Source organism: Urocampus carinirostris, chromosome 4 (assembly GCF_059441175.1).
Source record: "Urocampus carinirostris isolate Australia breed hairy pipefish chromosome 4, RoL_Ucar_1.0, whole genome shotgun sequence".
Classification (NCBI taxonomy): Eukaryota; Metazoa; Chordata; class Actinopteri; order Syngnathiformes; family Syngnathidae; genus Urocampus; species Urocampus carinirostris.
This window is the reverse complement of record NC_142352.1, coordinates 30866484-30880618: the sequence shown is the minus strand read 5'-3', so window position 1 is coordinate 30880618 and position 14135 is coordinate 30866484. Positions and strand designations below refer to the sequence as shown.

Below are 14135 nucleotides of genomic sequence, written 5' to 3'. Positions count from 1 at the left end.
CCCTCTTGCAGAACTACAAGAAGATGCACCGTGCCCACGTTTGAACTCTCCGCCTTCCGTCCGAAGGGCATGTGCCGGGAAACTGTACACATGCTAATGAGAGGTGTGAAGATCTCTGTTGCACAGTTGTGATAATAAGCCTGCTTAATCAGCGACGTCATTCCTTGGTGTAACCCAACCCTCCCATCCTGCCCACCCCCCAAAATTTGAAAGGGCTGCCACAGTCATTTTAAGTAGAAAAACTAGCTTTTAAAGAAGACAAGAAGATACATCCAGCAGGTAAAACAGTTTCCCTTGGTGTGGTGGTTTTGAGGACAATTTTGTGGATACACATAAGCAGCGAGAAAGTTTCTCCAATACATTTGATTCAGGCCGTGTGAATCGAATGTATTCAACTCAAATCTTTATTTCCAAGTTCTCCTTTCTTGTCATGAAGTGTCTTTGGTGTCCCGTATGTGATGAAAAGAGTTCTCTACCACCAGAAGGAGTACTCTGATGTTTTATTTCAATTATGTGCCTGTGAAGATGGATGGATGGATGCATCAATACATAGATGCATGAATAGACAGATGCATGAATAGATAAGTGCATAGACAAATGCATTGCTAGATTGATCATGGATGGATGGACAGACAGACAGACATTTAGATAGATGTATAGATGAATACAGGGATAGATAACTAGATAGACAGACAGACAGACAGATGTATAGATAGAGACAGAGCAATAGATAAATAGACAGACAGACGGATAGAAAAATGGATGAATGCGCAGACATACGGACGTGGCACTCCAAGAAAAACTAACAATAATTGAAATTAAAAAAATTGAAAAAGAATGATAAATGGGCAAATATCCACAAGACTGGCCCAATTTTAAGGTGCATCTGAACAATAGCGCATCAACAGAATTCTTGACGAAGTCGAGAAATAAAATAAGAATATCCATTTTCTATTCATTGGCAGATAATACATATTCTTTTCAGTCGTGTGTGCTTGTTGAAGGTGGTAAATCCTGGAAGGGGGATTACCAAATGTGAGGTCCTTTCTCAAGGTTTCTTGTTTTTCCTCACACTGAGGTTTTTGAGTTGTTCCTTGCCCGCATGCTGGTTTAAGATCAGGCAATTGTGCAATCTTCTAATTGTAATCCTGTGCAGTCCTTTTAGACATTTTTGTGATTAAGGGCTATATAAATAAATGTGGCTTGACTTGACTTGGTGATAACCCTGAGGAAGGAGCTGTCTCTGAGCCTGTTAGTCTTTGTTTAAAGAGACCTGTAGCATCAACCAGGAATCAGTAGTTAAAGAGGTGGTGGCCTGGGTAAAAGGAGTCCTCTATAATTTTGCTACTGAGGTATTGCTAGCCAGGAATGTCTTCCAGACCAATTATAAACGAGCAGCCAATGATTTTCTGATTCTTTTCAATTTTCATTATACTACACGTTTACTAGTAGTAGTTAATCCAAATTCAAAACTCATTTTAATTGAAGGAATTTGTTATGTGTTTCATTGAAATGTTTGGCAAAGAAAGATGGGGCGATACCTAAATCAGATACAACCCAGAAAGACTGTAAAATGAACAAAGATAATTGTTTGCTTCAATTTACAGCTGTCAAAGTCAAAACTTTAAGACTTGCTTTTTCACTGATGCTTGCTTTTGTTGCCCATGACTCTGACATTCTGTTGCTTTGTTCTCTGTTTAGACTGTGTTTTTTTAAATTAAATACTATCTCGATTACGTGGCCAGGCTCGTGTACGATATCACCAGTCACTGAAATATGTCAGGCCAAATATCATTGGAAAGTTTAAACTCTTGGGATTCATGATATTTCAAAATATACTCATCAGAGAAACATCATTATCAGTCTGAATCAAGATACCCACTATGAAGCCGGCAATACTCATCAATAACGCCCCTTAGCAGTCATCAAATGAGTTGAATGTCCACGAAAAAGGACAATCTATAGACCGTGTAAAATAAATGTGTTTTGTCATGGTTCCACACCAGTTTCAGGCCTTCACCTGTCTAAATATTCATTTTGACAATCCTCGCTATACATAGAGACCACCCTAGCCTCAGTCTGAATGTGACATTACAGCGTCCCAGATTGGCTGGGATTTGGGCTGCAGCAACAAATTGCCAAAATCAATAAAAGCAACGAATTTTATCGATTTGTTGTGTCGCATGATTCATGGACCTATAAGCACGTTAAATAAATGCAACCAAGAGTGCATTAAATTTTGCTGTGACGTTGAGGATTGTAGTACCTCTCTGGTCAGACAAGGGGGGCCTCGAGACAGTTTTAATACAAAAAAGTATCTTAAAAAAATGATTGAACATTGCATCATCAAACAATATTGTCATTAAACCGTCAAACACTACCAAGTTAACAATTTTCAAAAAAAGTGCTGCAGGAAAAAATAAATCAGAAAATATTCATCTCATCTCATCTCATTAGCTGCACCGCTTATCCTCAGTAGGGTCGCGGGGGTGCTGGAGCCCATCCCAGCAATCATCGGGCGGTGGGCAGGGGACACCCTGAACTGGTTGCCAGCCAATCGCAGGGCACAAGGGGACAGACAACTCACTCGTTCGCACCTACGGACAATTTGGACCGGCCAATTCACCTGAAATGCATGTTTTTGGAATGTGGGAGGAAACCGGAGTGCCCGGAGGAAACCCACGCAAGCACGGGGAGAACATACAAACTCCGCACCGGAAGTCTGGAGCTGGATTTGAACCCACGCAGGAGGTTCCCATGACTTGAACTGTGCCGCACATGCGCTAACCACTGCGCCGCCGTGCTGCCTTCAGAAAATATTCTTAAACATATATCATTTGCACATTGGGAATGTTTATTATTTTAACATATTTAACCCCCAAACAACTAATTTGTTGAGAAAAATTTTTATACATATTTTTTGTGAATAAAAAAGTTCCTACACATAAAATAAAATGTATTTCTGTTTATTTGTTTTTGTTTAGTATCATCAGTCCAAATGTAATATAATCTTTGGATAAGGTGGAATTTGGGTCTTTGGACTCTCAGATTTTACATAATCCTTATGTTTATTTTTATTTTTTATTGATTTTTACTATGTTTTGTGTATTGTTACCCAATGCAACATATACTGCAGCCTGGTCATCCTGTAAGAGGGATTACCACTTGTGATGGTCAAGGTTTCTTGTTTTCCTCATGTTGAGGTTTTGAGTTTTTCCTTGCCGGCATGTCGGTTTCAGATCCGGGGATGGTGTAATGGTGGCCTTTGGAGTCCTTTGAGACATTTTGTGACTAAGGGCTATACAAATAAATGTGACTTGAAAAGAGTATTTCACATATTTGCCGGTGTATATCATACATTTGTGTGTATTTTTATTCGTTCACAATCAGTTGGATTTTTATTGCTATATATTGTAAATGTTCTGTTGTTTTGTGCACTATTTTCCCGTTGGATAAAGAGGAGGAAATTAAAATAGTTTTGTTTAAAAGTCCGATTCAGTGAAATCATGGCAAAATAATGGAGCGATTCAACGATTATGAAAATAATCATAAGTTGCAGCCCTACCCGAGATGTCTTCGGTGGGTTTGCTTTGTTTCAAATAATTGTGCTTTAAAATACTAGACCCGCAAGTCCGCTCCTGGTGTGTCTGATCCATCTCTGTGTGTGCTGGATTAAGATGGCTCAGGATGGATTAGGTAATTATAGGCACTTGGTGTCTAAGCGTGGTTTGTGTTGTCAGGTGTTGCGGCATGAGGTTGTGGTGGTGCAAGGAGGAGAGTAGGAGGGGGGGGGGGGGGGGGGGTCGATGTGTGGAATTGCAGGGACAAATGCTTTGCCATGTGCTCCGAGCGTGTCACTTATCTCACTTTCTAATCTCTGACTCTTCATCAATTAGAGTGCCTTCACATAAAAGCACAAGGGTTAGTACATCTTTTTCATTGCCAAATTTAAAACCTTTTTAAGGACTTTCAAAAGGCAATATTCCAGTTTCTCCAATACATTACAAGAAAAAAAATACGATGTGAGACATGTATTTTGCAGAGCCACAGTTATATCTGCAAATTATATGATATCATCTTACGTTCTATTCTATCCTATCCTATTCTTTTCTCTTCTAATACATCCATCCATCCATTATCTACATTACATTACATTACATTACATTATCTACACCGCTTATCCTCAGTAGGGTCGCGGGGGTGCTGGAGCCCATCCCAGCAATCATTGGGCAGTGGGCAGGGGACACCCTGAACTGGTTGCCGGCCAGTCGCAGGGCACACAGGGACATACAACCATTCACTCGCTTAGTCACACCTAGGGACAATTTGGACCGGCCAATTAACCTGGCGTGTATGTTTTTGGAATGAGGGAGGAAACCGGAATGCCCGGAGGAAACCCAACACAAGCACGGGGAGAACATGCAAATTCAACACAGGAAGGTTCGTTCTCATGACCTCAGAACTGTGCTGCACATGCGCTAACCACTCTATTCTATTTTATTCTATTCTATTCTATTCTATTCTATTCTATTCTATTCTATTCTATTCTATTCTATTCTGTTACATTACATCAGGAGGTAGAGCGCTCATTTTTGGACTGAGGGGTCACAGGTTCGATTCCCAGCTCCTCTGAGTCAAATGTCAAAGTGTCCTTGGGCAAGACACTGAACCCCTAATGCCCCTGATAGGCAGGTAGGCACCTTGCATGGCTGCCTCTGGCTATTGGTGTGTATGAATGGGTAAAGCGCTTTGGGAGAGGTCTTCAGTAACTTGAAAAGGGCTATATAAATGCAGACCATTTACCGATACGTAATTTTGAATATTGCGTGTGCATTTATTAAGACATATGATTTTAAGATCTTGAGTAAATCATGAATATATACATATATATATTTGTTTTGGGGACAAATCTCTCTTCGGGGCGGCAGTAGCTCAGGAGGTAGAGCGCTTGTCTTGGGATCAAGGGATCCCAGTTCGAATCCCGGCTCGCCCGTGTTAAATGTCGAAGTGTCCTTGGGTATGACACTGAACACCTAATACCCCCAATAAGCAGGTTAGCGCCTTAGATGGCTGCAAGGCCGCTATTGGGAAATGTGGAGCACATTGTAAAGCGCTTTGGGAAGTCATTGACTTGAAAAGCGCTATATAAATGCAGATCATTTCATTTAACATTTCATCTTCATATAGGTAGCTTACATTTTCAGTTGCACGGAGTTTTTCCCCATTGCAACTTAGCACTGGGAACTCTAACATATTTGTTTTTGCTTTTGCATTTAAATATTGATCCTTTCACTAATACACATTTCATAGTGCCCTGTAAAGGTGTAGCATGATCCTTTACTCTTGGGTGAGACCTGGGGGGGACAATGACACTCCTTAGGACATTGCCACACAAAGTAATTCCAGCTCCCGTATATCAGGAGGGGAAAAGAAACACAATGGTAAAGCGAGGCCACCAGAGAGCAGTGTCATTTTTAGGGATAGTTGTTTAGAAACATGGCAACAATTTCAAGTATTTACAAGCACTTCACCCAATAGTCAAGCACAACCTCCCATTCTGAGGACAGCTGGAACAAGGGTCAATCAGCTGTTAGTACAGTGGTTAATTCTACAGACTATAAGCATATATACAAGAATATAGAGCGAGGAAGGGTCCTTAGGTAAGATCCTTCATAATATGCCTTCCTAATTTTAGCCTGGAGAGGGATGGGTCCCGCCAAGCTGTACTTGCCCCAGACACACTCCACCAAACGAATAAGGCAGTGGTCTCAAACTTAATTGACATGGGGGCCATTGGAGCTAGGGTCTGGGTGAGGTCGGGCCATAAAAAAGTTTTAGTAAAAACACCCCCATTTTCAAATATTTTTAAAATTCACTAAAAAGAACAGGACAAAGTTATAGAGACTTGTTGTTTCTCGGGGTGGGGTTGGAATGTGACACCAGGGTGGGTGCAGGGCCTTTGAAGGGCTTTGTGTTGAGGGTGAACTGGCCTCCCAAGAAGATACAACACTGATGTCCAGCTTGACCTGTTAATACAGTATGCTTATCAGAGCAACATTGGCAAGAGTAACACCGATATGGCTCTGGGTGTGAGTAACGCCGAGATGTCAAAATATGGTTTTGCACCAAACACATGACACTGGAGAATACCCAGGATGATGTTTTCTGATCTGCAAAAAGCGATGGGAGGGGGGCTGGGCGGGTGCTTACATGGTCTGGTCGGGCTCTTGGGGTTCACTCTCGGTGCACATACAATCCCACTTTAAACATTATAATTGTATTCACCATGATAGACAGATTGATTACTTTGATGGCGATGGATATCTTTGAAAGTTGCCGTTGAAAGAAGGTTTTGAACCAGCAAAGTGCCACTGCGCGAGATGTATGTAAATTAAGAGGGGACATTGCATGTTTGTCACAGGTTTTGCACACTATATTGTTGTCAGAGAAAAGAATAATTTTTCAGAAACTGTAAAATAATGTCAATATCGTGATTCAATAATGTAATCATTTTTAGAACAGATTAACAAATTATTGTTATAATGATGTTAGAGGGTGAAGCGGTCCAAGTTTGTTGTCAATATAAAGCATCTGCCTCTGTTTAGCTGATCAGAATGCCGAACACAATCCAAGATGCAAATACGCGAAGTACCAAAACCATGATAAGTAAATCATCGTACAGGTATACTTCTTTCATTCATTCATTCATTTTCTGAACCGCTAATCCCCTCAAGGGTAATTGGTACAGTATTTTCATTTATATAATTTTGGTCACACTTTTTCCTCCATAAACCTGAATGTTCACATTTATTCTTACATTTATTGTACATAAATATCCCGCATTAGCTTATACTAAGAGATCATCACATATCAAATTGCATAAATATTAGGCAAATACCAACTACGCCAACTACTACAGCAATTTAAGCAGGTCATTAAAATTACTCGTTTTATGGTGATGCAAAGTACAGTATGTGTGATATTACATGAGTGTACTATTATTTTTTTTGAATGCAAGCAATGAAGGAAACAGCTGTTTGCATTTGCTCATATTTGGAGGTACATCCCACACAGCTTCAATTTGTTGTCCCAAGATTTTCTTTTTAATAGCCAAACTAACAAACACAAGTGCAAAATAGTGAACTACCCATGCATCCTTAGCAAACTTCTTTGCAGGTTTTCAATAGTAAAAACAGAATAAATGATTTACCTATCTTGCCTACCTTTTTATGTCACAGGAACAAATAATTAATAAGCAGTTTTATGGTCCAAAAAACAAAGTAACAAACAATAAATGTGTTACTTAACATCATGACCTTTTCCCTTCTGGTACACAAAGTTTAAAAGGAAGAAACTAAGAACTGGCTATTCTGTTGGTCATTTTTCCTCGTTTACAAAAGTTATGTGAACAGAAGGCGACTGCTTACCCAATTCACATGTTACCCGATAAGAGAAGGAGGATCAGAATCAGAATAGCTTTATCATAGTTGCTACAAAAAAATTAGAGTTGCACTCCGGAATTCACATCTAAAATAAAAACTTTACACATTCAGGGTATTGCGCTCAAAACTGTGTTCCACGTGTGCAATGTGTGCTTGTGAGGAAGAGGCTACCTCTCAGTCTGATCTGAACAATTCGGAAAAGCAGTTGTTGGGGTGTCAGGTGTCCTTCAGGATGTGTTAAGCCCTGCCGAAGTGGCGAGAGCTGGCAATGCCCTCCAGGCTTGGCGGTGATCTTTTGGGCTGTCTTTCTAATCCTCTGTAGGTCTTTCCTGTCCGCTGCAGAGCTTCCTGCGTACCACGCTGTGATGCACTATATTAGGATGCTCTCTATGGGGGCGCTCACTAGCAACTTCTCCTTCAGGTGGTTCTTCCTGAGGACTGACAGGAAATGGAGTCTCTGCTGGGTCGTTTTCATCACCGCCGTGGTGTTGGCCGACCAGGAGATGTGCACGCCCAGGAATCGGATAGAGTGGACCTTTTCCACGCGTTCCCTGTTGGTGTGAAACATGGCTGGGTCTGGTCTGCCCTTAGTGAAGTTCAGGATTATCTTCTTTGTTTTTGTGGTGTTAAGTGGGAGGTTCTTCACTAAACACCACGCTGTTAGTCTTTTTACCTCATCCCTGTAGTTGGACTCATTTTACCCTGAGATCTTACCCTGAGATGAGTATGATCACGATGGTGTCATCAGCAAACTTGATGAGGGTTGGTTTGGGGAAAAGTCAAGAGGTAAGACTGGGTCTTGAAAATAACACCCCGGCCCGAGGGTATAAAATCCCGAAACAGCCCAAGCCCGGCCGATTAACTTGTTTTGAGGGACTGAGCCCATGACATATAGTGGTCACATTTCATACACTGTACCTTTAGGATTCACAGGAATTTTTTTGAATGGGCCCGTTACGTGACCATTTTTTAATAGTTTCGTTGGAGTGCCAGATAAAATAATTTAGACTTTTATTGGTTAATGAAAAAAAGTGAGTGCAGATGGATGGATTAACAGATAAAAAGATGGATAACTATTGATGGGAAAAAAATGGGTGAGCGGAAGGATCAATGCAGTGGTTGTCAAATTGGAGTATATGTACCCCTGGAGGTGCGTGAAGGCACTCCTAGGGATATTTGCAATTTTGAAATACAAACATGTATAAATATTAAAAGCATTAAATAATGACTTTTTAGATTACCCCGTTATTCCAGGAAGATTGCACATATTTTTATGAAGTCCATATTCTAAAACAAAAAAAAACAGGACAACATTTACTTCATTTGAGTAATTTATCCAGCCGTTAGAAATGCCAGCAAATATTATAAACTTGTTTATTTGTTTGTTTGTTAGAGAAATATGCAGGGTTGGGTAGAGTTACTTTAACTTGATTACTTTCAATGACTTTTGGATTACTCCAATACGGAATATCCCGATTAAAGACAAAAGAAACTAAATATGAATAGAATTATGACTCACACGTGGTAAGCTTTCTCTCCTGGCTTTGATCTTTTTGATCTCCGGCAAAACTAACATAAAATGCGACAGAAACCAAATGAAAATAAATCCAAACAGCTTGCCAACATCATTTTTGCTGTTCCATGTATTCCGTATTCCCCAAGCCTGCACAAAATGTAGTAATTTTATTCATATTTAGTTACTTTTGTCTTTTATTAGCATATTTGGTATTGGAGTAATCTAAAAGTAATTGAAAGTAATCCAGTTAAAGTAACCCTACCCAACCCTGGAAATATGTAATTCTCGCTCAAATCCAAATGTGGTACAGTTGATCCCGCGGCATCCGCCACAAAGAGAAGTAAACTAAGACTAATTACGGGTGTATAGTTAAGAAAAACCCAGCCCTCCTCCTCCTAACAAATAAAACAATACCTTGGGATGGGGGCAGGTTCACCTTCCAACAGGAAAAGAACCTTAAACATAAAGCAAAATCTAAAATGGTTTTAAACTAACAATATAAAGGTGTTAGAATGGCCAAGACAAAGTCCAGACCTCAACCCTATAGACTGCAGCATTTGTGGAAAGATCTGAAAAATGCTGTGCACAAACAGGTGCATGGTACATCTAAAAAGGGCACTATAAAATGAATATTAGCGCAAGGATTACATCTCAATTATGGATATTTATAATGGGCCATGCAAAAAAAACTAAGAGTGTTTTCAGTGGTAAATTGTAATAGGAGGAACTTCCTGCAACTGAAAATGTACTATCGTTTTTACCCAACAACGATAAAGGTAGAAATTTGTCGAAATTTACTCAAGATCTAAAATACACTTGTCTTGATGAATGCACACGAAAGATACAAAATCACATAAGTAAATTCGCAGATTTATTTGTGACTCTGCAATAATTCCCACCTGATTTTTTTCCTTTAATGGTCCTGGAGGAATTGGCCTTGAATGTTTCTATAAACAAGGTGTATGAACCCTGGTTTCCAAAGTAACACGAGAAAAAAAACAAACTTTAACAACAACATGTCTATTAACAATAAATTTGACCAATTAAGTATCAAGTTTACAGTCATCCTAATTTGGAATATTGCTCCCAGACTACTGTAACTACACTAAAATGCATCAACATCATCTGATAAACACTAGTTTGTAACACGACAACATTCTTCATTTCGTTAGCTTATGAAGACATTAAAACCAAATCTCAACACATTTTATTTATTGTAAAAAAGGTCAGAATCGAGGTGTAAAAAGAAAGCAGCAAGTTTTCGGGGGTGATGGACCCATGTGGGGTAAGCAGAAACTGAATGGCTGAAGGTCCTTGCCTATTGCCGCCACAAAATGAAATCAGCAGAGGTGGGTTTGTCTTGCTGCCAGGACAGGAAACCAGAGCAGCCGAGGGGTTTTCCTCCTCCTCGCCAGGACAGGAAACCAAGCATGGACGAGGGCCCTTTTCCTCACTGCCGAGACAGGAACCTGCCGTGGCCCAGGGCTTTCTCCTTACCCCTAGGACAGGAAATCAGGCGCGGACGATGGGCCTTTCTCTTCGCCATCAACACAGGAAGTAGGCACAGACGAGTGGCTTTCCCTTCGCTGCCAAGAACAGAACCTTGCGTGGCCGTGGGGTTTTCTACTTGCCTCCATGAATGGCTTTCTCCATGTCACAGAGAACGTAACCAGGCCCGGCGAAAGAGATTTCTCCTTGCCGCAGATAAAGGAACCAGGCTTGGCTGGGGGCTTTTTCCTTGCCGCCGTGAATGGGAGCAGATGTGGATGAGGAGCTTTCTCTTCACGGCAGAGACAGAAAACTAAAACCTGCCCCTAGGACAGTGATGTGGAAGCATCCCTCTGGGATCTTTAGTTCTTGAGTTTGTTAACTTATCCGTCACATGTTTTATTTACGGTTTCGGTATTTGTTTCTGGTTGCAACTTTGTCAGGGTTGGTTTTGTTTGAGCATTTTGCTCTTTTGTGAACCCTCGTTTGCACCTTCTCATGTTATTAAATGACATACCTCTTCTTGACTACCCCTGCCTCCATTTTGTGCTTCCGCTACACGAGTCCATCCTCCACAAAACCTAACACAAGGATTGGATTCTATAACTAATCTTGGCAGGTTGACTCCACCCTTTCAGTCTGGTCGGATTCTTTCAGAGCTTTAGGAAAGCCAGTTTACCTGTAAGCAAATCTCTGCGGCTGCATACACACGCATCTTGAGAATCTTCTAATATTTTGCACGCTGTCCTGCAACTTTCTCAAGGCTGAGATCACCATTCTGAAGAGATATACAGACATTTTTTGGGGGCGGTGGGGGTTCTAACTGGATCTATGAACAAACAAGCCATGGCTTTGTCCATGTTCACCTGACGGACTGTGGGCAGGTCCTCTCGCACTATTTTCATTCATAACAGCTCGCATATCAAAGGGTAAGTGTTTTGGAATCCATGTGTTGCATTGTGTTGAAATATGGTCAGCTTGGCCCAGTATTTTTCAGTTCGATATTATTTGCATGCATGAAGACCTCTCATCTTTAGAAATGTTTTGAAGTAAAAAAGGGTGACCCACGTGAATTGTATAGATCCGATGAGAAAATGTTTTGAGATGGTGGTGGCAGTTAATTGTGAGATTTACCTGACTAAATCAGGCGTTTGAGGTGGTGCGTTTGAATTAAATTCAGGGTAGTTTGCGTGGGCAAGAGTACTGTATTTATTTGTCTGTAACGCACATTACATTTTATATCAGTATGACACTATTTTATTCACAGTACCAGAGATGAATGTTAGAAAATAGAGAAGACAGAAAGTCATCCAGAAAAATATTAATAAAGCAAAGAAAGCACAACTAAGAAACAATTCTTAGGTGTATCTGAAGATTAACCGGACTGTGAAGGACATTAAATAAATACATTGTAAATTTTATGTTGGTATTGTTTTCATAGTTGTCTATAAATGATAACCTTAACCTTGACTTTGACATGTTTTAGCATTTTCAGAGTATTACTAGTCATGTTAAAAAAGTGCTACGTATCTCAAATGGGTAATCTTCTCAACTCCATCCAGCAGGCACACCTTGGTGGCACCTTGACTTTTCCAAAGAAGGCCCTTTGCACTTACTTACGTAACGCAATTACTTGTGTACTGGAGGTGCTAATTTTATCCCCTTGAAAAGACTTAAGCCTCATTATTGCTAGAGCGTTTTGTATCAGACAGGCGTGATTGGCTTGGCAGCGCTCACTTTACCTTAAATGTCCCTCCAATAGTATTGAACAGTAATTTGAGAAAATTGATTTGTTATTTCCTTAAACCTTACAAAGTGCTTATAAACTCTTCCTAACCTAAGTATCTTACACACATTTTTAAAGTTGAATATTTGTATAAACGCTTCCAGCTTTAATGTTTCCTATTAATAGCCTTATACCAAGCTACTCATGTTTGTATAGATAAATGTGGCGAAAATGAACCCTGAATTCAATTTACTCTGTTCTAATTCCCAACTTATTAAGCTCAATTTTTCGTTAACACTCAAAAAAGGTGAGAAGACATCAATGTATTTTGAAATTGCAAGGAGGACAGGGAGAACAGCCCTCAGATAAAAAAAAATTGAATCCCTTCCTAAAGCTCTCCTCCGAGCCCCCTCTTTCTATTAAATCTTCATGGTTACAAAAAACTGATCAGCCCAAGGGTGTGGATATCAAAGAACGGCAACATGATTGGCCGGTAGCAACATTAATGCAATAGTCAAAACAACAAAACACAGAGAGTCCAAATAAACAACTAGTATCCCATGAAATCCTCTTTTGCACTTGTCCAAATTTATCAAACTTGATGCAAAAATGAAACAAAGAATAATAACATATAATTTGTGGCACCTTGATAGGCATGTCACTTTAAATATGGGTATTAAAAAAAATTCCTATTCATTCAAAATATAACAGATTTCAAACGTCCCCTCTTAATTTACATACATCTCGTGCAGTGGCACTTTGCATCAGCTGGTAAACGAAGGGTTTCGGGTTCAAAACCTTCTTCCAACTTTCAAAAATATCCATCACCATCAAAGTAATCAATCTGTGTATCACGGTTCAGGGTTGTCAGGGCTCCACTTCTTGTGGTTTGTCCTGGGCAAGTACAGCCTGGTTAACTGGAAATTTAAATTTGACCAATCTGCTTGAGCATATTTCCAGTAGCACCATTTACTTTCAGCTCTATGTTCCATACAATAATCTCAACCTCAGTGTGCTTCACAGGCCAATTAGCTCACCCGGATAAGCACTCGTCTTGATAGCAATGGTCCGTGAGCTTGAGCTTCAGGGAGAATAAACAAAAATAATATTTACATTTACTCACGACAAATGATGTACACAATAATGCTTAAAATGCGTAGAATTATCTCTCTTTTATCTATACTTCACTACTTGGATACTAGTGTGGTGGATCTGTTATTTAACATGATTTGTATTTAAAAGCGTTCGTCTTTCAACCTTTTTGCATAATTTTACCGAGCCTGTAAGTTTAGCTTCTGTAATTGTTGTCTTTTTAAACCAAATTAAGGAGTGTCCATATTGTACTTGCAGTCAGAGGTATTAATCCAGGTGTTAAGTCAAGAAGGTCAAGAGTCTCTCTGACACGAGCTCTGTTACATAACTGCGGACGTCTGTGCTCTGCAGTAGATTTAAAGGCCACGCAGAGGAGAGCAGAGAGCTGATCTTGTCCAAGAGGCTTTACGGCAAACCATAACAAACCAACGTGTTGCATCAGTGGCAAGATGAAGCTTCATGACGAGAGGTCAGCACTAATCTGTGAGATTTGTTAACGACAAAACAGACACTTCGAAAGTTTGAAGGGAGTTAGGGAGCTGTACAGTGGTGCCTCTTTCAACAAGCACCTAGCAAGTTTATTATTTTTCAGCCCACATGTAAGAAAATCCAGTTCTTTAGCAGTCACAGAGGCTACCACTAGAGACCGCTCGGACCACTCATCCCTCGAGACTGCTAAACGCCAGCATAAGCTTGTCTAGTTTGAGCATGCAAACCACTACAGGCAAAAAAATACAATTTTGCTCCGGAAATCTTTCGCGTGTAGGTTCATTTCAAGTTGCTTTAACTTTGATTTAAGTGTATAGTAAGTGCTTACGTGTCATCAACAGTCTCTCGATCTCGTACCTGTTAAACGTCAATTGGTTCCCTT

At 40.1% G+C, this 14135-nt stretch overlaps 1 protein-coding gene across 2 annotated transcripts in view; it reads left to right on the top strand.

Moving 5' to 3' along the window:
- Nucleotides 1–11125: 11125 nt before the first annotated feature.
- Nucleotides 11126–14135, top strand: part of LOC148367286 (excitatory amino acid transporter 2-like) — a 30677-nt gene continuing 27667 nt past the window's right edge. The window contains exons 1-2 of one of the 2 annotated variants that reach the window (XM_088334143.1): nucleotides 11126–11375; nucleotides 13616–13733. In XM_088334143.1, the coding sequence (XP_088190269.1) occupies nucleotides 13714–13733 (20 nt within the window). In that variant the 5' untranslated portion in view covers nucleotides 11126–11375; nucleotides 13616–13713. The remainder of the gene's footprint in view (nucleotides 11376–13615; nucleotides 13734–14135) is intronic. The other variant, XM_088334144.1, reaches the window with a different exon arrangement.